This window comes from Nerophis lumbriciformis, linkage group LG33 (assembly GCF_033978685.3).
Source record: "Nerophis lumbriciformis linkage group LG33, RoL_Nlum_v2.1, whole genome shotgun sequence".
Taxonomy (NCBI): Eukaryota; Metazoa; Chordata; class Actinopteri; order Syngnathiformes; family Syngnathidae; genus Nerophis; species Nerophis lumbriciformis.
The window spans coordinates 22,376,720-22,401,350 of NC_084580.2; the positions used below are offsets into that span (position 1 = coordinate 22,376,720).

The following is a 24,631-nucleotide window of genomic DNA, read 5'->3' on the forward strand; positions in this document are numbered from 1 at the left end:
ATGTGGAAAATATTTACTTACTGACACATCTTTTCTGCAATTAAAAAACCTACATCTCAGTTATTCTAATTACATAAATCATATTGAAGTTCATTACGTTTTGTTCAATATTCAAAATTACCTTTTGGCAAGCGTTACATTTTGAAGTGGAGGTGTGATTTTATCTTTTAAAAGGGTATTCCAACAAGTATTAAATGTACTTTATTACATACTTGCCAACCCTCCCGAATTTTCCAGGAGACTCCCGAAATTCAGCGCCTCTCCCGAAAACCTACCGGGACAAATATTCTCCCGAAAATCTCCCGATTTTCAGCCGGAGCTGGAAGCCACGCCCCCCCCAGCTCCATGCAGACCTGAGTGAGGACAGCCTTTTTTCATGACGGGAGGACAACAGGGTGACAAGAACTAAATCATCCAGACTAGAGATAAATTGTATTAATATGTTTATCTTACCTAAAAATAAATATATTTATTAATAAAAAAACAAAAAAAAACAAAATAAATGTTTACTATATTTTGCTAAAAACATCAAAATTAATTGTATTTTTATTTGTATTTTTTCCTGACTCCTTATTACATCCAGCCATAGAATTATACATTAAAATAAACATATTTGAAATAATTGATTTTAAATGATCATAATAATTCATTTAAAATGACCATATTTAATTATTTAAATAATTGCTTGTTTATCAACAACTTTAGCATTTTATTCATTACATTTTGAAGCTCTCAGAAGCCAAGTTATGTTATATTCCTTAATATTTATTTATGCAAACACAGTTTTGTTTGCATATATATATATATATATATATATATATATATATATATATATATATATATATATACATATATATATATATATATATATACATACATACATATATATATATATATATATATATATATATATATATATATATATATATATATATATATATATATATATATATATATATATACATACATACATATATATATATATATATATATATATATATATATATATATATATATATATATATATATATATATATATATATATATATATATATATATGTATATATACATACAGGTAAAAGCCAGTAAATTAGAATATTTTGAAAAACTTTATTTATTTCAGTAATTGCATTCAAAAGGTGTAACTTGTACATTATATTTATTCATTGCACACAGACTGATGCATTCAAATGTTTATTTCATTTAATTTTGATGATTTGAAGTGGCAACAAATGAAAATCCAAAATTCTGTGTGTCACAAAATTAGAATATTACTTAAGGCTAATACAAAAAAGGGATTTTTAGAAATGTTGGCCAACTGAAAAGTATGAAAATGAAAAATATGAGCATGTACAATACTCAATACTTTGTTGGAGCTCCTTTTGCCTCAATTACTGCGTTAATGCGGCGTGGCATGGAGTCGATGAGTTTCTGGCACTGCTCAGGTGTTATGAGAGCCCAGGTTGCTCTGATAGTGGCCTTCAACTCTTCTGCGTTTTTGGGTCTGGCATTCTGCATCTTCCTTTTCACAATACCCCACAGATTTTCTATGGGGCTAAGGTCAGGGGAGTTGGCGGGCCAATTTAGAACAGAAATACCATCGTCCGTAAACCAGGCACGGGTAGATTTTGCGCTGTGTGCAGGCGCCAAGTCCTGTTGGAACTTGAAATCTCCATCTCCATAGAGCAGGTCAGCAGCAGGAAGCATGAAGTGCTCTAAAACTTGCTGGTAGACGGCTGCGTTGACCCTGGATCTCAGGAAACAGAGTGGACCGACACCAGCAGATGACATGGCACCCCAAACCATCACTGATGGTGGAAACTTTACACTAGACTTCAGGCAACGTGGATCCTGTGCCTCTCCTGTCTTCCTCCAGACTCTGGGACCTCGATTTCCAAAGGAAATGCAAAATTTGCTTTCGTCAGAAAACATGACTTTGGACCACTCAGCAGCAGTCCGGCTGGTGTCGGTCCACTCTGTTTCCTGAGATCCAGGGTCAACGCAGCCGTCTACCAGCAAGTTTTAGAGCACTTCCTGCTTCCTGCTGCTGACCTGCTCTATGGAGATGGAGATTTCAAGTTCCAACAGGACTTGGCGCCTGCACACAGCGCAAAATCTACTTGTGCCTGGTTTACGGACTATGGTATTTCTGTTCTAAATTGGCCCGCCAACTCCCCTGACCGTAGCCCCATAGAAAATTTATTTGTCCTTGTCTAATTTCCTCTTCCAGCTGCACTGCTGGCATACTTGCCAACCCTCCCGATTTTCCCGGGAGACTCCAGAATTTCAGTGCCCCTCCCGAAAATCTCCCGGGGCAACCATTCTCCCGAATTTCTCCCGATTTCCACCCGGACATCAGGGGCGTGCCTTAAAGGCACTGCCTTTAGCGTCCTCTACAACCTGTCGTCACGTCCGCTTTTCCTCCATACAAACAGCGTGTCGGCCCAGTCACATAATATATGCGGCTTTTACACACACACAAGTGAATGCAAGGCATACTTGATCAACAGCCATACAGGTAACACTGAGGGTGGCCGTATAAACAACTTTAACATTGTTACAAATATGCGCCACACTGTGAACCCACACCAAACAAGAATGACAAACACATTTCGGGACAACATCCGCACCGTAACACAACAGAACAAATACCCAGAACCCCTTGCAGCACTAACTCTTCCGGGACGCTACTATATACACCCCCCACTACCGCCAAACCCCGCCCACCATCACCGCCGCCCCCCCGACCACCTCAACCCCGCCGCCCACCCCCCATCTCCCGAATTCGGAGGTCTCAAGTATGACTGCTGGTCGTTTGTGTTTCTTGCTTTCCCAAATCCACTTTGGTAGTTTTTTATTATTTCTTTTGACTCTAAATAATAGACTAGTCTTTCATTAACCATTTTTTCCATTGCTTTGCCCAAATGTGAGGTCAATGCCTCTTGCGGGTCTTTTCCTGGTTTGCATATTGGAATTATTACAGCCTCTTTACACTCAACTGCTCATTTTCCTTCTTCATATATCCTATTATATCATTTCAAAACCACTTCTTTGTCCGTCGCCTCTCACTGCTGGCAACGCCAGAGTGGAAGAGAGTGCAGCCCCTCTCAAGAGAACTGGTTCCAGAGCCCTTGCTGTGCGTCGAAGTGAGTCCGACTATGTCTAGCCGGAACTTCTCCACCTCACGCACTAGCTCAGGCTCCTTCCCCTCCAGCGAGGTGACGTTCTACGTCCCAAAGGCTAGCTTATGTAGCCGAGGATCGGACCGCCTAGTGCCCTGCCTTCGGCTTCCGCCCAGCTCACACTGCACCCGACCTCTATGGCCCCTGCTATGGGTGGTGAGCCCATTGGAGGGGGGACCCACGTTGCCTCTTCGGGCTGTGCCCGACCGGGCCCCATGGGGATACATCAGCTCACTAACCCCTTCCATCTGTTTTTAACCAGCTACCAGAAATCCATAGCTGGATAATGGAGAGGTTTTGTGAAATAAAAAAATAAAAATAATCGCCTAAAACCAAAAAAAAGAACTAAATCTCCTCTGTTCTGTACATCATAGTCCAAGTGACATTATATCGTCATCTTCCTCTTTATGCCATTTCCTCAAGATGACAGAAAAACATGATACAACCTGCCTATCATGTGATTCTACCATGTTGGCAAAATACAAACACACAATATATTTACATATATAACACATAAAACATGGAATTAAAAGTGAACTGTACCCATCCCTACCAGCAAGTGTTGTTGTACTGGAAACTCATTTACAAACAACTTCATCACACACAATACTCCACTATGGAATTGTTGTATTAAAATGAGAAACAAATCCATCTTTGTACAGCAATGGCTTGAAAAAGGCATTAGGTCGCTGATGCACTTATTGAGTGATAAAAGTATTTTATTATTTGAAGATTTCATTATTAAGTAAGACCTGGAAAGAAAAAAAAATTACAAAAATTAAAAAGGCTTTCGTTCAAAATATTCTAATTACAGTATATCATATTTTTAATTATTTACTATTCTTTCTTTACTGTATTTTCTCTGGATCAAAAACAAGATTAGATTTTAGATTAGATTAGATTAGATTTATTGGTCCCCTTGGGGAAATTCATTGTCACTGCCGTACATTTAAACACTAAATAACAAAAAGACATCATACATGACTAACACACATTTTCAGGCTTGTCAGACAGGTCGGCCGGGCCTGCTGTTAAGGGCGGCTATAGCTGCAGGGATCAGGCTTTTCCTGAGGCGGGCCCTCCGGAATTTGATTGTTCTGTACCTGCGCCCTGATGGTAGTGGGATGATGTATTGGTGTAGTGGGTGAGTGATATCCTGAACTATTGTTTTTGCCAGTCGGGTGATGGATCTGTAGTTTATGTCTGAAATGTTGGGTGTGGGTAGGCCGATGATTTTAGCTGCTATGTTTGTAATGCGTGTGAGTTTGGTCCGGTCGGTTACAGAAAGCATGGTGAAAAAACATGTGGAACAGTACAGAAGGATGGGTTGAACAATGCTTTGGTAAAGTAATAACAGGAGATGAGGTGCAACGTATAGTCCTTTAAGTTTCCGGATGGCTGACAGTCTTTGTTGACTTCTTTTTTGAATGTCCGTGGTGTGTTGATCAAAGGTGAGTTTATTGTCCAAGGTTATGCCCAGGTATTTAAAAGTGTCAACTGTTTTAACTGTTTGTGTGTTTATGATGATGGGGTTCTGAGGTGAGGGGGGGTTGAACCATATTTCTTTTGTTTTATTGACATTGATTTCCAGATAACTGGCTGTGCATGACTCTGTGAAATGTTTGACTGTGTTATGATAGTCCAGGATAGATTGACTGTTGGAGAGGAGTGCGAGAATGGCTGTGTCATCTGAGTATTTTAAGTATGTTGTGGTGGGTGAGATGCTACGGCAGTCATTGGTGTAGAGTGTGTACAGGAAAGGGCTCAACACACATCCCTGTGGGACCCCGGTGTTGATGGTAAGCATCGGGGATGTGTTTGAGCCCACCCTTACTGCTTTCAATCGGTCGGTGAGGAAGTTGTGGGTGAGGTGGATCAGCTGAGGGGGGATGTTGAGCTGGTGTAGTTTCCGGATCAGTAGATGCTTCTGTAGGGAGTTGAAGGCGGAGCTGAAGTCCACGAAGAGGATCCTGGCAAAGTTGCCTGGGGAGTCCAGATGCTGGAGGAGGAGATGCAGCAGGCAGGCCACAGCATCCTCTGTGCCCCTCCTGGCCCTGTAGGCAAATTGGAGGGGGTCCAGGTGTGGGGTGACAACTGGAAGGATGTTGTGAAGCAGCAGTTTCTCCAGGCACTTCATAATTATGGATGTGAGGGCTATGGGGCGGTAATGGTTGAGTTCTGTGGGTCTGGATTTTTTCGGTACTGGGATGATGGTTGCAGTTTTCCACAATGTAGGTATTGTTGCAGTCCAGTAGCTTTCACAGAAGAGTGAGTGTAGGATAGGGGAGAGCTCTATGGCACAGTCCCTGATCACCCTGGCTGGAATGCCTGGCTGGTGCCTTGCCTGGCTTGCAGTGGCTCAGCTGGCGCCGTACTTCCTCCTCTGTGAAGGGGGCCGGTTCCTCGGGGTCTGGTGGTGGTAGGGCTCTCAGCAGGTCCTGACACTGATGAAAAGTCCAATTTATCAAAGCGGGTAAAAAATATGTTCAGGTCTTTAGAGAGGGTTTCTGGGTCACTGACAGTGCATGATGTTTTTGTTTGGCATCCTGTCAGGGTTTTCACCTTCTGAAATGCCTGCTTGGTGTTCATGTTGCTGAATTCAGTTTCCAGTTTGTTTTTGTACTTCAGTTTTGCTTTAAATACCTCGTTTTTTAAATTCCTATTTTTTGTCTTGAGGCTGGCCCAGTCCTGTTGCTTGAAGGATTTATGTTTTTCCTTCAGGCTCTTTTTTAATTGTGGGGTGATCCATGGTTTGGAGTTGGGATAAATACGTATTGTTTTGGTTGGAATTGTGGAGCTGATGCAGAATTTGATGTAGTCTGTGATGACAGAGACCCTGTCATTCAGACTACCATCAAAAATGTCCCAGTCAGTACAAGCTAGGGCGCCTTGGAGTTGAGTGGTGGCGTCCTCCGTCCACGGGGGCACTGCTGCAGTGCGGTTTGTGGCGTTTTAGTTCCTGCTTGTATGACGGAAGTAAACAGATGACGTTGTGGTCGGCAGCTCCGAGCGGAGGATATGAACGGGCACGGAAGGCATCGGTGATGTTCCCGTAGCATAAGTCCAATATGTTTCCCCTTCTTGTTGGAATGTCCACTTACTGTTCGAAAGATGGTAAAACATTGTCCAGTCTGCATCCGTTAAAGTCCCCCAAATAAAGCAGCGGAGCACCGGGATACTTAGCTAACATGGCATTAGCATCCTCGGCTATCAGCTCCGCTGCTGTGTTGATGTTAGCACTGGGGGCAGGGCCGGCCCGTGGCATAGGCCGTATAGGCAAATGCTAAGGGCGCCGTCCATCAGGGGGCGCCACGCCAGTGCCACAAATGTTGGAGAAAAAAAAAAAAAAGAAAGAAAGTTGGTACTATTATTTCTAAATACAAAAAATAATCCCACGTTAATTAAAATGCAAAGTAAAGCCTATTTAATAGAAATATTATTTGTTACAACATTACACCCCCCCCTCTCCCTTACCGTAACATGACTCTTTTTGGACGTCACCACATCAAAAAATCAACACAAGATGTCAAAACGGCCAAAACTGTCAGGTGCTCAAGGAAGAAAAAAGAGAAAAGAAGAGGAGTAGAAACGAGAAAAGACAGAGGTAGCAGGTAGGTAACGTTAGCCTACATGAAATTATTTGTCTGTTACAGAATGTGATAGTAACCTGGCTTGTTAGCATTAAGCTAATGTTACATGATTCGGCAATTGCTAATCAATAAATAGCTAGTTCTGTTTTAACGTCGGGTTAATATTGTGGAGGGGGCTAAATTGTTATGGAAAATAATAATGTAACGTTAGGTAATTACTGTACTCCCACCTTACATTCCTCAGGTATTAGATCTTTTAAGCAGGTGTTTGTTGTTTACATTGTTATTGCCTTCTGGTTAGCTAATGTTTGCCCTGCAGGTAATAGTCACTTGTCCACCCCTTTATATATTAGGTATAGTTGTAAGTAAAAAAAAAAAAAAGGTAAAAGATAAAGCTATTCGGCTTCTTGTGGGGGGGGGGGGGGGGGGGGGGGGGGGGCGCCACCTAAAATCTTGCCTAGGGCGCCAGATTGGTTAGGGCCGGGCCTGACTGGGGGCTACGTAAATACAGCTGACCACAACAGTGGGGAATTCCCGGGGTAGATAGAAGGGACGGAGGGACAGGGTCAACAACTCCAGGTTGGGTGTGCACACTTTACGGTGCACTTTGATGTTGTTACACCACCTGTCGTTGATGTAAAGGCAGACCCCACCGCCTCGCGTCTTCCCCGAGTGCTTTGTCCTGTCGGACCTGACGATGGTGAAATTGTCCAGGCTCACCTCAGAGTCGGGAACCGACTCCTCCAACCAGGTCTCACTGAGAGCGATGATACAGATGTCTCTAAAGGCCCTTTCAAAACGACACCTTGCATGTAGTAGATCCATCTTGTTACGGAGTGATCGTACATTGGACATGATGATGGTGGGCAGGGGAGGTTTAAAGGGACGCCTTCTTACCCGGCTCCGATTGCCTCCACGCCTTCCCCTTTTCCTCAGCCGAAGCTCCGAAGGTAGGACCACGGCAGGCCTGGTGTTACTCCACAGCGAGGCTCGATGTAGCAGGAGTTCATCTCGGCTGTAGGTGAGTAGCCGGGCTGTAGTGCTAGGCTATCGCAAATCAGCGATAAGATTGTGAAAAAGGCGGCGATCACCTTGTAACTTGTCATAGCTGATCCGTGTGACTTTTGCCTACATACAATGTGACAATTACACGTAAGGCACGGACATAAAACATACATAAGACAGTAGACACAAGGTACGGTCAGTGCTGTCGCAGCAGAGCATGCGCCATCTTGGTATGCCAAATGGTAACACCCCAATAAGTTTTTCAACAATACTAATAACTTGGAAGTTTCCATTCTTCCAAAAGCAAGGGAATTCATTTAAGAAAAAAAAGACAGAATTGACCACTTAAAATAATTTTTAGGATGTTGTTTTGCAATTGAAGACAACACTTGTATGTTCTGTGATATGGAAACAAAATAAACTGTTTATTTTATGCTTGTATGCAAAGTAAATCTCTGTGGGATGATGTACAATGTTGGCTTTTGCCTGACACTCCAAACTTTGATTGCATATTAATGCATGTACTTGACTGAAAAAAGCACTAATATAAAATATCTAATCTATAAATGTAGAAGCATATTAAAAAGATTGTTACACAAACAACAATGTCACACATGTTATATGTGCTGATGTTGTTAGAAAGTCTAAATTAAAGTCTTGACAGTTTATTTCAAATCCTGCAGTTTCATTTGCTGCTGCTGTTCTCACCAGCACACTTGTGTTTCTTACACTGGTACTTGTAAGAGAATCTTTCACCACACACACTGCAACTCAACATTTTCTCTCCTGTGTGTGTTCTCATGTGTGCTACAAGGTTTGATCGTTGACAAAAGCTTCTGTTGCAGATTGAACAGGAATGTGATTTTTCTCCAGTGTGTGTTCTCGTGTGCTTTTTCAAATATTGACTTTCTGTAAAACCTTTACCACAGATTGAACAGGTAAAACATTTTTCTCCGGTGTGTGTTAGCATGTGTTCGTTTAATTTGTTTTTTTGTGTAAAACCTTTACCACAGATTGAAAGAGATTTTTCTCCAGTGTGTATTCTCATGTGTACTTTCAAACTTTGCCTGTGAGTAAAACATTTACCACATTCTGAGCAGAAGAACGGTTTTTCTCCAGTGTGTGTTCTCATGTGTACTCTCACACTCTGACTGCTAGTAAAACTTTTACCACAGATTGAACAGGTAAAAGCTTTTTCACCAGTGTGCGTTCTCATGTGCACTTTCAAATTCTGACTTTGTGTAAAACCTTTACTACAGAGTGAACAGGAAAAAGGTTTTTCTCCAGTGTGTATTAGCATGTGTTCGTTTAACCCCTTTTTTCGTGAAAAACATTTACCACATTCTGAGCAGGAAAAAGGTTTTTCTCCGGTGTGTGTTCTTATGTGTCTTTTCAGATAAGAATGGTAAGGAAACGTTTTGTCACAGTGAGAACATTTGAAGTGAGTGTTTGTCTTATCATCTTTAGAGTCTTCATCATCAGTGTCAGGAGAGTGTGACGTTGTGTCCTCACTATCTGATAGTGGAGCTAAGAGCTTGTCTGCTTGTGATCCTCCACAGTGGTCTCCATCAGCTTCTGTTGTCATGTGTTGTGTTGAGCTGCTGCTCTTCTCCTCACTTTCACCTTTGACCTCATCATCTTCACTCTTCACAGGGACACCAGTCACTGGGAACTCCACCAGTCCTTCAAGATGATCTCCCTCCTGACTGATGCTGTGTTCCTCCTCTTCCTCTTTAAAGTGGGGGGTCAGTGAGTCTTCCTCTTCCTTTTTACAGGGCAGGGTCTGTGTCAAAGAGGAAAAGGAGACACCAGAGGGTCCGTGGCGCCTGGTCTTCCTCTTTGATGGATCCTCCTTCACCATCCTGAAGCTACACTCCTGTTTTTCAGGTAGAAGTTGTTCTTCACAGACGTCTGCAGGACACAAAATGACAAACATGCTTGAGAAATGTCCAGATTTGATCAGTCACAGGAGTTTACATGTACTTAAAATAACAAGTTATTATATGAATTGGCCTGAAAACAAACACACTGCTCTTTACAACATTATTCACAAGAAAAGACCACCACTTTTTATGAGGGATGGGCAATATGGCCTAAAAATCTATATTGCGATACATTTTCTTATGCCTGAGTGCAGCTGGGATAGGCTCCAGCGCCCCCTGTGATTTTCATGTCAGTTACTGATGTATAAACTTGGAGAAAAGATTAGGTTGTTTACAGTGTAAATCTGTACTCTGTATTGTTGTCTCTGCTATGACGCCATCTTGTGATCGAGTTCGCTCACTGCGAGTGCTGTGGGTTAAAAGTGTATTTCCTTTTGCTTCATACCTGGAATCCGAAGTATGGTTTTCAGACCTAATTTCACCTCCTTGACACAAATGAACGAAGACATGCTGATTCTAAAAAGGCCCAAACTTAAAGAATCATATAACAGGCATATCCTGGGCAGCTATATAGGGGCCTGTGTCAATTACCAGCTGATACAAGGACTTGAATAACATTTATTCTCCTACGGTTTCGAAGCAAGGTGTACATTAAACATGACCATCCATCTTCTTCCGCTTATCCGAGGTCGGGTCGCGGGGGCAGCAGCCTAAGCAGGGAAGCCCAGACTTCCCTCTCCCCAGCCACTTCGTCCAGCTCCTCCCGGGGGATCCCGAGGCGTTCCCAGGCCAGCCGGGAGACATAGTCTTCCCAACGTGTCCTGGGTCTTCCCCGTGGCCTCCTACCGGTCGGACGTGCCCTAAACACCTCCGGAGGGAGGCGATCAGGTGGCATCCTGACCAGATGCCCGAACCACCTCATCTGGCTCCTCTCGATGTGGAGGAGCAGCGGCTTTACTTTGAGCTCCTCCCGGATGACAGAGCTTCTCACCCTATCTCTAAGGGAGAGCCCCGCCACCCGGCGGAGGAAACTCATTTCGGCCGCTTGTACCCGTGATCTTGTCCTTTCGGTCATAACCCAAAGCTCATGACCATAGGTGAGGTTGGGAACGTAGATCGACCGGTAAATTGAGAGCTTTGCCTTCCGGCTCAGCTCCTTCTTCACCACAACGGATCGATACAGCGTCCGCATTACTGAAGATGCCGCACCGATCCGCCTGTCGATCTCACGATCCACTCTTCCCTCACTCGTGAACAAGACTCCGAGGTACTTGAACTCCTCCACTTGGGGCAGGGTCTCCTCCCCAACTCAAAGATGGCATTCCACCCTTTTCCGGGCGAGAACCATGGACTCGGACTTGGAGGTGCTGATTCTGCTGATTTTTTTAACCGATTTCCGAACTCTAGATGGGTGAATTTTGGCGAATGAAACGCCTTTCTATTATTCGCTCTCGGAGCGATTACGTCACAATGTGACGTCACATCGGGAAGCAATCCGCCATTTTCTCAAACACATCATCGTTGGTGTGTTGTCGGAGGGTGTAACAACACGAACAGGGACGGATTCAAGTTGCACCAGTGGCCCAAAGATGCGAAAGTGGCAAGAAATTGGACGAAATTTGTTCAAAATACGAGGGTGTGGGGAAAGCCGACGAAATGGTCAGTCGTTTGTTCCGCACACTTTACCGACGAAAGCTATGCTACGACAGAGATGGCAAGAATGTGTGGATATCCTGCGACACTCAAAGCAGATGCATTTCCAACGATAAAGTCAAAGAAATCTGCCGCAGTGAGTGAGCTATTCCGGAACAAAGGTCCTCGGTAGCACGGCAAGCAATGGCGGCAGTTTGTTCCCGCAGACGAGCGAGCTAAACCCCCTGGATGTCTTGGCTCACACCGTCCCTAATGCCACCGAAGATGATCAAGAGAAGAATATCGACCCTAGCTTCCCTGGCCTGCTGACATCAACTCCAAAACTGGACAGATCAGCTTTCAGGAAAAGAGAGCGGATGAGGGTATGTCTACAGAATATATTAATTGATGAAAACTTTATTCATTACTCGCGGTTTTACGTAAATTATTATACATAAACTGTGTTTACCAATAATTTAGCTTAAAAACATTTATTTTTTTCAATCATTCGAATACATTCGGGTAGTCTTGTGTAATGCAGTATTTTGTGTCTATTTAGGTATGGTTAACCTGAGTGCTGAAATCGTGGAGAAATATATGTTCTTAGCGCGCCTGAAATGGGCTGTCTGCACTATCAAAGTGCATGTTGTTGCCAAATGTATTTCATATGCTGTAAACCTAGTTCATAGTTGTTAGTTTCCTTTAATGCCAAACAAACACATACCAATCGTTGGTTAGAAGGCGATCGCCGAATTCGTCCTCGCTTTCTCCCGTGTCGCTGGCTGTCGTGTCGTTTTCCTCGGTTTCGCTTGCATACGGTTCAAACCGATATGGCTCAATAGCTTCAGTTTCTTCTTCAATTTCGTTTTCGCTACCTGCCTCCACACTACAACCATCCGTTTCAATACATGCGTAATCTGTTGAATCGCTTAAGCCGCTGAAATCCGAGTCTGAATCCGAGCTAATGTCGCTATAGCTTGCTGTTCTATGCGCCATGTTTGTTTGTGTTGGCATCACTATGTGACGTCACAGGAAAATGGACGGGTGTATATAACGATGGTTAAAATCAGGCACTTTGAAGCTTTTTTTAGGGATATTGCGTGATGGGTAAAATTTTGAAAAAAACTTCGAAAAATAAAATAAGCCACTGGGAACTGATTTTTAATGGTTTTAACCCTTCTGAAACTGTGATAATGTTCCCCTTTAATATTAAAAGTGTTGTCCAAAAGACTGAACAAATCCAGCAGTTACTGTCAGACTCTAATCTGGATTACCTTTGTCTATCGGAGACATGGTTAAATCCTACAACACCTTTTGCTCTAATTAATGTCCCGGGGTACAAGATTTACAGAAAAGACCGATCAAGTGGGAGGGGGAGGGGGGGGGGGGGGGGGGGGTTATGATTTATGTAAGGGAAAACATTAAAAGTGAACAAATAACCCTCCCAGTAGATCATCTTGAGTGTGTTGGAATTAAAATCACATTGTCCTCAGAAATGTATTTCAAGGTAATTGTAGCATACCGACCGCCCACAGCTAAAGACATTTTCTCAGTTCATTTTCAGACATCCTCAAACAGCACAGTATGAAAGAATTGATCGTTATGGGGGACTTTAATCTGGACTGGTTAAATAAGTCACGTAGAAAGAAATTTAAGGATATTATGAACGGCTTTCACATGACACAAATGATAAGCAGCCTTACTAGAATTACACATTCCTCCCGAACCTTGCTGGATTTGGTATTTACTAATAAACCTGATCGCACAAAAAAAACGTACAATTTACTAACAGGCTTATCAGACCATAACATCACATTGATAACACGGAAGTTGTCAAAATTTAGGCATCACAGCCAAAAAGGTACACAAAAGTGCCTGCTCTATATCCCTAAAAAAGACCAACACTTACTAGAGAATGAACTTAGAACCGTCCCACGGAGTGACATAAATTGGATAAGCACCGAACATGCCCGTGATGACCTAATGACAAAACTCAAAGAGATTATCTGTAAATACACTAAAACAAACCCCAGAATGAAAAGTGCTGAAATAAAAATACCTTGGATTAATGAAACAATTTGGATTCTAATGAAAAATCGGGACTCAGCTCTCAAAAGAGCGATTAAAACAGGTCTAAATACGGATCTGCAGCATCGCGTGGACATCGGGGGCGGTACCTCTGGATTGGCAGACCGGGGTGGTGGTTCCTCTCTTTAAGAAGGGGAACCAGAGGGTGCGTTCTAACTATCGTGGGATCACACTCCTCAGCCTTCCCGGTAAGGTCTATTCAGGTGTACTGGAGAGGAGGCTACGCCGGATAGTCGAACCTCGGATTCAGGAGGAACAGTGTGGTTTTCGTCCTGGTCGTGGAACTGTGGACCAGCTCTATACTCTCGGCAGGGTCCTTGAAGGTGCATGGGAGTTTGCCCAACCAGTCTACATGTGTTTTGTGGACTTGGAGAAGGCATTCGACCGTGTCCCTCGGAAAGTCCTGTGGGGAGTGCTCAGAGAGTATGGGGTATCGGACTGTCTGATTTTGGCGGTCCGCTCCCTGTATGATCAGTGTCAGAGCTTGGTCCGCATTGCCGGCAGTAAGTCGGACACGTTTCCAGTGAGGGTTGGACTCCGCCAAGGCTGCCCTTTGTCACCGATTCTGTTCATAACTTTTATGGACAGAATTTCTAGGCGCAGTCAAGGCGTTGAGGGGATCCGGTTTGGTGGCTGCAGGATTAGGTCTCTGCTTTTTGCAGATGATGTGGTCCTGATGGCTTCATCTGGCCAGGATCTTCAGCTCTCGCTGGATCGGTTCGCAGCAGAGTGTGAAGCGACTGGGATGAGAATCAGCACCTCCAAGTCCGAGTCCATGGTTCTCGCCCGGAAAAGGGTGGAATGCCATCTTCGGGTTGGGGAGGAGACCCTGTCCCAAGTGGAGGAGTTCAAGTACCTCAGAGTCTTGTTCACGAGTGAGGGAAGAGTGGATCGTGAGATCGACAGGCGGATCGGTGCGGCATCTTCAGTAATGCGGACACTGTATCGATCCGTTGTGGTGAAGAAGGAGCTGAGCCGGAAGGCAAAGCTCTCAATTTACCGGTCGATCGACGTTCCCATCCTCATCTATGGTCATGAGCTTTGGGTTATGACCGAAAGGACAAGATCACGGGTACAAGCGGCCGAAATGAGTTTCCTCCGCCGGGTGGCGGGGCTCTCCCTTAGAGATAGAGTGAGAAGCTCTGTCATCCGGGGGGAGCTCAAAGTAAAGCCGCTGCTCCTCCACATCGAGAGGAGCCAGATGAGGTGGTTCGGGCATCTGGTCAGGATGCCACCCGATCGCCTCCCTCGGGAGGTGTTTAGGGCACGTCCGACCGGTAGGAGGCCACGGGGAAGACCCAGGAGATTGCCACAATAAAGACAATATTTTACTGTTGTTTAAATCCTGTCTTGGTTCGTTTTGTTGCTTGGTTGTAGAGAAGCGGGTGTATAAAGGACACGTTGGGAAGACGATGTCTCCCGGCTGGCCTGGGAACTTCTCGGGATCCCCCGGGAGGAGCTGGACGAAGTGGCTGGGGAGAGGGAAGTCTGGGCTTCCCTGCTTTGGCTGCTGCCCCCGCGACCCGACCTCGGATAAGCGGAAGAAGATGGATGGATGGATAAATACGGATCGTATGATTTTTAAAAGTTTGAGGAACAAAGTTACAATGCTGCTGCGGAAGGCTAGGGCTGACTTTCACTTAGAATGAATCAAAGCTGCAAAAGGGAACATTAGACAGTTATGGAAAACCATTGACAAACTCACTGGAAGAGTGCAAACAAGAAACAACACTATAACATTAAATAACAATGGCACTTCTGTCACAGACAGTCTGGACATAAGTAATCATTTTAATGAACATTTCATCCAGTCTGTACAAACCCTGAATAAAAAATTCCCTCAAAATCAGTGCAAAGAATTGCCATTTATTCAGGGTGGACTAAGTTTAGAATTGACAAATGAAACAAAGGTAAACAAAATCCTCTCTGCATTATCAAACTCACGATCTAGAGATATATATGGTTTCCTAAAAACATATAAAGATAGTCTTACTGCTCCTATAACAACATTGATAAATAAATCAATAATAGAAAACACTTTCCCTACCACGTTGAAAACTGCCACTATCATCCAAATCCATAAAGCAGGAAATAAACACGACATCAACAACTACAGACTAGGGATGTCCCGATCCGATATTTGGATCGGATGCCGATATTTGCCAAAAATCGCGTATCGGCAAGGCATGGGAAAATGCCGATCCAGATCCAGTTTAAAAAAAAACTCCGGTCCGTGTTTTCCAACGCACCGATTTAAATAATACATTCCACTTTTCTGCTGCTCCGTAATTTCCGTTCCGCATTTTCCAGCACACCTTCAACACATCCACAGGTCTGTGAATTCTCACGCAGTTGCTTTTAGCTGCTGGCATTACACGACAGGCTCTTCTCACTCTTTCCTGTGTCTCCCTCTCACAGACAGCAAGCGCACCTTCTTACACACGTCATATACTGTCACGTCATACGTCACATACTGTCACGTCATACGTCACATACGCATACGTCCTCCCCGAGCAGAGAGGTAGCAGCATGGCTAACGTTAGCTGTGATGCTAGCGCAGCCGTGCGAGCAACGCTCCCTCTAAGGTGCTCGTCTGTGCAATTGCGCACTGTTTAAGCGTCCTCTGCGCATAGCAAATCTATGCCACGCACAAAATCAAATAAAAAAATAAGCGCATAACAATTTTCGACACACGGACACGACAGAGAAAACAGTTTTCGTCATCATTGTTCAAATATTGTGACGTCTGTCGAGACGCTTATCTCCATTCGGGGCCACACGTCCACACCATCAAAATGCAGAGGCAAAAATTTCCACATCAACACCGTATGAAAAAATTAGTGATTTTTTTAGTTGTGATTTCCTTCTCTGCATGAAAGTTTAAAAGTAGCATATATTAATGCAGTATGAAGAAGAATGTTTTAATGTAGACATGCAAGCCTTGAAAGAAAATTTTGAAAATCAAGACTACATTTCCTGCAAATGGGTGCATTTCTACCCTATATTTTAACTTTAGATTTATTCTCATATCAAACTCTTTTGGCTGTCTTTTTGACACTTACATCCGGCGCCCCCCTCCACACCCTGGATTATAAATAATGTAAATAATTCAATGTGATTATCTTGTGTGATGACTGTATTATGATGATAGTATATATCTGATAGTATATCATGAATCAATTTAAGTGGACCCCGACTTAAACAAGTTGAAAAACTTATTGGGGTGTTACCATTTAGTGGTCAATTGTACGGAATATGTACTTCACTGTGCAACCTAGTAATAAAAGTCTCAATCAATCAATCAAAACACATAGAATCATCATACTGCTGTGATTATATGCATCAAGTGTTCATTCAAGGCTAAGGCAAAATATCGAGATATATATTGTGTATCGCAATATGGCCTTAAAATATCGCAATATTAAAAAAAGGCCATATCGCCCAGCCCTAGTTCAATGATGCCATTTCTGTTTGTCATGTATAATTTTGTCTATTTTGTGTTTATCCTTGAATAAACAGGTCAGTTTCTTGTTACCAACCATTGTGTATTATTCAAACTCCCCTAATTCAGCTGGCTAGTTGTTATCAAGAGTACTAAAACCCTTTTCAACATGATTCTGACAACTAAGTAGGCTAAATAACTTTAAACTTTAATACATGCTCGGATAGGCCAGTATCGGTATCGGTCAGTATCGGTATCGGATCGGAAATTCAAAAACAATATCGGATCGGAAGTGCAAAAACCTGGATCGGGACATCCCTAGTACCAATCCTATATATGGAAACACTGGTATCTGTGCCTCACAATACAAAAGGTCCTGGGTTCGGTCCTGGGCTCGGGATCTTTCTGTGTGGAGTTTGCATGTTCTCCCCGTGACTGCGTGGGTTCCCTGCAGGTACTCCGGCTTCCTCCCACCTCCAATGGCATGCACCTGGGGATAGGTTGATTGGCAACACTAAATGGGTCCTAGTGCGTGAATGTGAGTTTGAATGTTATCGGTCTATCTGTGTTGGCCCTGTGAATAGGTGCCGACTTTTCCATGGTGTACCCCGCCTATCGCACGAATGCAGCTGAGATAGGCTCAAGCACCCCCCCGCCACCCCGAAAGGGACAAGCAGTAAAAAATGGATGGATGTTATCTGTGCATTTTATAGAATGTGTAGAAGCATTTTAAAGTATATTTTTTATTGCGGCTTATATTTATTTATTATATGTTTTTTTTACTGAATATACACAAGCATCGATGTAAGTTTATTCTACAAATGGACTGTGTTAGGGAACTAATTTTTACGGGTAGTTAAATTCGACAGAACAACGACAACCACGCGGTTACAAGTACCAGACGTATATACAGGTAAAAGCCAGCAAATTAGAATATTTTGAAAAACTTGATTTATTTCAGTAATTGCATTCAAAAGGTGTAACTTGTACATTATATTTATTCATTGCACACAGACTGATGCATTCAAATGTTTATTTCATTTAATTTGGATGATTTGAAGTGGCAACAAATGAAAATCCAAAATTCCGTGTGTCACAAAATTAGAATATTACTTAAGGCTAATACAAAAAAGGGATCTCAGGAAACAGAGTGGACCGACACCAGCAGATGACATGGCACCCCAAACCATCACCCAACCATGCAAATTTTGCATTTCCTTTGGAAATCGAGGTCCCAGAGTCTGGAGGAAGACAGGAGAGGCACAGGATCCACGTTGCCTGAAGTCTAGTGTAAAGTTTCCACCATCAGTGATGGTTTGGGGTGCCATGTCATCTGCTGGTGTCGGTCCACTCTGTTTCCTGAGATCCAGGGTCAACGCAGCTGTCTACCAGCAAGTTTTAGAGCACTTCATGCTTCCTGCTGCTGACCTGCTCTATGGAGATGGAGATTTCAAGTTCCAACAGGACTTGGCGCCTGCACACAGCGCAAAATCTACCCGTGCCTGGTTTACGGACCATGGTATTTCTGTTCTAAATTGGCCCGCCAACTCCCCTGACCTTAGCCCCATAGAAAATCTGTGGGGTATTGTGAAAAGGAAGATGCAGAATGCCAGACCCAAAAACGCAGAAGAGTTGAAGGCCACTATCAGAGCAACCTGGGCTCTCATAACACCTGAGCAGTGCCAGAAACTCATCGACTCCATGCCACGCCGCATTAACGCAGTAATTGAGGCAAAAGGAGCTCCAACCAAGTATTGAGTATTGTACATGCTCATATTTTTCATTTTCATACTTTTCAGTTGGCCAACATTTCTAAAAATCCCTTTTTTGTATTAGCCTTAAGTAATATTCTAATTTTGTGACACACGGAATTTTGGATTTTCATTTGTTGCCACTTCAAATCATCAAAATTAAATGAAATAAACATTTGAATGCATCAGTCTGTGTGCAATGAATAAATATAATGTACAAGTTACACCTTTTGAATGCAATTACTGAAATAAATCAAGTTTTTCAAAATATTCTAATTTACTGGCTTTTACCTGTATGTACATCATCCTCGCAAGACAACCACATTTCTTATACACAATATATTTAAGAATAGTGTTAATAATGAAATATAAAGTTAGTAAAGATGTGAGAGTAAGAAGTAAACAAACCTGTTCTGTGTAACACAACTTGATGATGTTTTTTATAATAAACATCCAGTAGTTGATGTTGTGGCTCCTTCTCCTCTTTTGTTGGACAAAGTTCCTCCTCATACTTTGCTATCGTTCTTTCGCACATTTTCACACAATCACAACACTTTACACTCACATTAGTTCCCTACTTAGCGATGTTTAAATAACTTCCGCGTCTCTTTGTTAGCAGCTAACAAGCTAAGCTAACTAGCCAGCTAAGCTAGCTTCAAGCTACCTTAAGTGAAGCCAGCAAACAGGAGAAGTGTCAAAGTGCGCTCAGACTAATGTATCCTGCTACAAACAATTATTAACCGTGTGTACTCTATTAAACAACATATATGTAAGAATACAGAAATATAATGCCCGCGTTTAGGCCTTCTCCGTCAGACGCCATCTTGCTTTATCGCCCGATCGGTCCACGCATGCGCGTATCCTACGTCACTTCCGTCACCTTGTTTTGCCACAGTTACTTACCATGGTTCTTTTGTGTCATCTGTATTTCAATAACAATGTCATAATAAACCATTACATACTAAACAAACGTTATTAAAAATACGGTATTCATTATGAAACCTCACAGATTTGTACACAAACCTGAAAGATGTGTCCAACAGCCTTAAATGGAAAATAAATCGATTTTTTACTATTTTATAATAATGTATTTATTTCGGAATTCTGAAAATATAAAATTATTTTTTTGTCAGGTTACAGTATGTGCTTCGTTTAAAAAATATCATCCATCCATCCATCCATCCATCTTCTTCCGCTTATCCGAGGTTCGGGTCGCGGGGGCAGCAGCTTAAGCAGGGAAGCCCAGACTTCCCTCTCCCCAGCCACTTCGTCCAGATCCTCCCGGGGGATCCCGAGGCGTTCCCAGGACAGCCGGGCGAGATAGTCTTCCCAGCGTGTCCTGGGTCTTCCCTGTGGCCTCCTACCGGTCGGACGTGCCCGAAACACCTTCCTAGGGAGGCGTTCGGGTGGCATCCTGACCAGATGCCCGAACCACTTCATCTGGCTCCTCTCGATGTGGAGGAGCAGCGGCTTTACTTTGAGCTCCCCCCGAATGACAGAGCTTCTCACCCTATCTCTAAGGGAGAGCCCCGCCACTCGGCGGATTAAACTCATTTCGGCCGCTTGTACCCGTGATCTTGTCCTTTCGGTCATGACCCAAAGCTCATGACCATAGGTGAGGATGGGAACGTAGATCGACCGGTAAATCGAGAGCTTTGCCTTCCGGCTCAGCTCCTTCTTCACCACAACGGATCGATACAGCGTCCGTATTACTGAAGACGCCGCACCGATCCGCCTGTCGATCTCACGATCCACTCTTCCCTCACTCGTGAACAAGACTCCAAGGTACTTGAACTCCTCCACTTGGGGCAAGATCTCCTCCCCAACCCGGAGATGGCACTCCACCCTTTTCCGGGAGAGAACCATGGACTCGGACTTGGAGGTGCTGATTCCCATCCCAGTCGCTTCATATATATATATATATATAGTCGCGATCAAAAGTTTACATACAGTTGTATAATGTCATTGCTGTCTTAAGTTTCAAATCATTTACTCTTATTTTTTTTGTAATAGAGTGATTGGAGCACATACTTGTTGGTCACAAAAACATTCATGAAGTTTGGTTCTTTTATGAATTTATTATGGGTCTACTACTATCAGCTGGGTCAAAAGTATACATACAGCAATGTTAATATTTACTTACATGTCCCTTGGCAAGTTTCACTGCAATAAGGTGCTTTTGGTAGCCATCCACAAGCTTCTGACAAGCTTCTGGTTGAATTTTTGACCACTAGAAATACACATCGTAGAGAAAAGAAGATTCAAAAAGCGGTAAATAAAGTTCAAGAATGGGGAACAGCTTGGGGTTTCAGATTCTCTGTTGGGGTTCAAAAGTTCAAAACAAGCTCCAAATTAAACTCTATGGAGAAAATATAGAAGAGGTACAAGTATTTAAATATTTGGGAATATGGTTTGATAAATATATGAACTGGTCAACCCACATCAGCAAAATAGTGGAGAAAAGTAAAAAGGTGTTAAATATAATGAGGGCTTTGAGGGGTAAAAATTGGGGGGCTGATAGGCAGACATTGAAAGCAATATATATCACTTTAATTCCACCTGTTATTGATTATGGATGCATCATTTATCAATCTGCTTCAAAAACATGACTTGGGAAAATAGACAAGGTCCAATCACAGGCACTAAGGTTATGTTGTGGAACTACTAAATCAACCCCAGTGGCAGCATTACAAGTAGAAATGAATGAAAAACCTTTAGACATGAGAAGAGATAAAATGTCAGCAGTTTATTGGGCAACCTTAAAAGGGTCCAAGCAAGGACATCCAACTCACCAAGTGTTACTAAACTGCCAAGAAAAAGAGAATACAAAATGAATAGTTTCGGATGGATTATAGGAGATGCGATTTTCTTATTTAAACGGGGATAGCAGGTCCATTCTATGTGTCATACTTGATCACTTCGCGATATTGCCATATTTTTGCTGAAAGGATTTAGTAGAGAACATCGACGATAAAGTTCGCAACTTTTGGTCGCTGATAAAAAAGCCTTGCCTGTACCGGAAGTAGCAGACGAGTAGCGTGACGTCACAGGTTGTGGAGCTCCTCACATCTGCACATTGTTTACAATCATGGCCACCAGCAGCGAGAGCGATTCGGACCCAGAAAGCGACGATTTCCCCATTAATTTGAGCGAGGATGAAAGATTCGTGGATGAGGAAAGTGAGAGTGAAGGACTAGAGGGCAGTGGGAGCGATTCAGATAGGGAAGATGCTGTGAGAGGCGGGTGGGACCTGATATTCAGCTAGGAATGACTAAAACAGTAAATAAACACAAGACTTATATATACTCTATTAGCCACAACACAACCAGGCTTATATTTAATATGCCACAAATTAATCCCGCATAACAAACACCTCCCCCCCCTCCCGTCCATATAACCCGCCAATACAACTCAAACACCTGCACAACACACTCAATCCCACAGCCCAAAGTACTGTTCACCTCCCCAAAGTTCATACAGCACATATATTTCCCCAAAGTCCCCAAAGTTACGTACGTGACATGTACATAGCGGCACGCACGTACAGGCAAGCAATCAAATGTTTGGAAGCGTACTCACGGTACCGCGTCTGCGCATCCAACTCAAAGTCCTCCTGGCAAGAGTCTCTGTTGTCCCAGTTCTCCACAGGCCAATGGTAAAGCTTGACTGTCATCTTCCGGGAATGTAAACAATGAAACACCGGCTGTGTTATCCGGCACAACAGTCAGGGGGTGCATTCTACGGCGGGGGTGTGCGGTATCCGGCACAACACCTGCCGCAATACACCGCTTCCCACCTACAGCTTTCTTCTTTGCTGTCTCCATTGTTCATTGAACAAATTGCAAAAGATTCACCAACACAGATGTCCAGAATACTGTGGAATTTTGCGATGAAAACAGACGACTTAATAGCTGGCCACCATGCTGTCCCAAAATGTCCGCTACAATCCGTGACGTCACGCGCAGGCGTCATCATACCGAGATGTTTTCAGCAGGATATTTCGCGCAAAATTTAAAATTGCACTTTAGTAAGCTAACCCGGCCGTATTGGCATGTGTTGCAATGTTAAGATTCCATCATTGATATATAAACTATCAGACTGCGTGGTCGGTAGTAGTGGCTTTCAGTAGGCCTACAGTACCAATCCCTGCAATACCACCGTGGATGTATGACAACCCAAAGGTAAATATGCAATTATCAAAGAATATAAATTTAAATAGATACCAGGTAGAACAATGGATTGAGGAAACGTTTTTAGACAACATCATAATATATACAAATTGCATCAAAAACTATAAATAATAAGGTAGGAGCAGCAGCTGTTATCACACAAGGAAACATAGTATTAAACAAAAGAATCAGTGATGCTTTTACGGGGGAATTGGTCGCAATTTATATGGCAGTTAATTGGATAGAAGAAAATAAAGCAAGGAAAGCAGTCGTGTGCTCGGACTCCAGCAGTGCATTGATGAGCATAAAAAACATAGCATTAGAAACAAGACAAGATTTAGTTGATGAAATAGTTCAGGCAATCTGCAGAATAAATAAAGCAGGAAGTGTGGTAACATTTCTCTGGTACCTGCTCATGTAGGAGTTGTGGGCAATGAATTAGCAGATAGATACACAAAACAAACAAGCACTAAAACAGAAGTAAACATGGAGATGAACCACAGTAGAGAAGAAGTGAAGAACATCATTAAGATAGAAGACAATAAAAAGATGATTGGAATAAGGAAATAAAAGGTAGAGAGTATTACAAAGTCCAGAGGAGAGTAGGTGTAATGAGAGGAGGAATAGAAATAGGAAGGAAGAAGACATTATTACTAGAATGAGATTAGGACATACATATCTAAATAGATGATAGGAAACATAATACAGGACTGTGTGACTGTTGTCATCACATAGAAAGTGTAGGACATCTTTTAATACATTGTAGCAAATACAATAGAGAAAGGCAAATACTGGGAAATAAGTTAGTGAAAGAGAAGATTAGGTTAGCAGTGGAAGATGTCTTAGGATTGCATTCAGAACACATAGGTCAGGGGTGCTCATTACGTCGATCGCGATCTACCGGTCGATCGCGGAGGGTGTGTCAGTCGATCACCAGCCAGGCATTAAAAAAAATAGTCCTAAAAATGAGCGATCATAAAGCTTCACTATGACGTCACTTTCGTCACTTGATTGACATTCACGGCACCCGAGGGTCTTCTGAGATGACGCTGGCTGCTGCCAGCTCATTAGAATTACCGACTGGAAGGCGAGAAACACTTTATTTCAACAGACTCTGGCGCCGTACCTGTCGTCAAAACTCCAAAGACCGACTGCACAGTTGCACAATAAAAGCTCTGCTTCATCCTGCCTGCGCTACCAAAATAAGAGTCTCAGAAAGCTGGCGTGCACAAGCTAGCAAGCTGCGGAGTTTGCCGACAATGTATTTCTTGTAAAGTGTATACAAAGGAGTGCGGAAGCTGGACAAATAAGATGCCAAAAACCAACCACTTTCATGTGGTATTGGACAGAAAGGAGGACTTTTTTTCTCCTCCGTTCGAAAATGCGGACGTTATCATCACCATTGTCTGATTCCAATCAATGCAAGTCAACACAATCAGGTAATACACCAACTTATATTCTTGTCTTCATGAAAGAAAGGAATCTATATGTGTTAAGCATGCTTGTATTATCTTTAAACACCTTTAACTTGTTAACAATATTAACTGTATGTGTTAAACATGCTTGTATTATCTTTAAACACCTTTAACTTGTTAACAATATTAACTATATGTGTTAAACATGCTTGTATTATCTTTAAACACCTTTAAGTTGTTAACAATATTAACTATTTGTGTTAAACATGCTTGTATTATTTTTAACCACCTTTAACTTGTTAACAATATTAACTATATGTGTTAAACATACTTGCATTATCTTTAAACACCTTTAACTTGTTAACAATATTAACTATATGTATTAAACATACTTGTATTATCATTAAACACATTTAATGTATTACGAATATTAACTATATGTGTTAAACATGCTTGCATTATCATTAAACACCT

At 42.6% G+C, this 24,631-nt stretch overlaps 2 protein-coding genes across 2 annotated transcripts in view; one reads left to right on the forward strand and one right to left on the reverse strand.

The window, feature by feature from the left end:
• The window catches only part of LOC133575682 (major histocompatibility complex class I-related gene protein-like), a gene marked incomplete at its 3' end in the record, with an annotated part of 187,819 nt that overhangs the window by 103,246 nt on the left and 59,942 nt on the right, over positions 1–24,631 (forward strand). The window lies entirely within an intron of this gene.
• LOC133575703 (uncharacterized) lies at positions 8,224–19,440 on the reverse strand. The gene is made up of 2 exons (XM_061928478.2): positions 18,982–19,440; positions 8,224–9,688 (listed from the first exon to the last, which is right to left on the reverse strand). Exons 1-2 carry the CDS (start codon positions 19,106–19,108, stop codon positions 8,463–8,465), a joined length of 1,353 nt encoding a protein of 450 aa, XP_061784462.2. The 5' UTR covers positions 19,109–19,440; the 3' UTR covers positions 8,224–8,462.

Bases quoted from the DNA above. Each gene is read 5' to 3' on its own strand.
- LOC133575703 (XM_061928478.2), bottom strand. From the start codon at position 19,108: ATGTGCGAAAGAACGATAGCAAAGTATGAGGAGGAACTTTGTCCAACA. The intron at 9,689-18,981 runs GTTTGTTTACTT...TGTGTCCTGCAG, and splicing joins AGTTGTGTTACACAGAACAG to ACGTCTGTGAAGAACAACTT.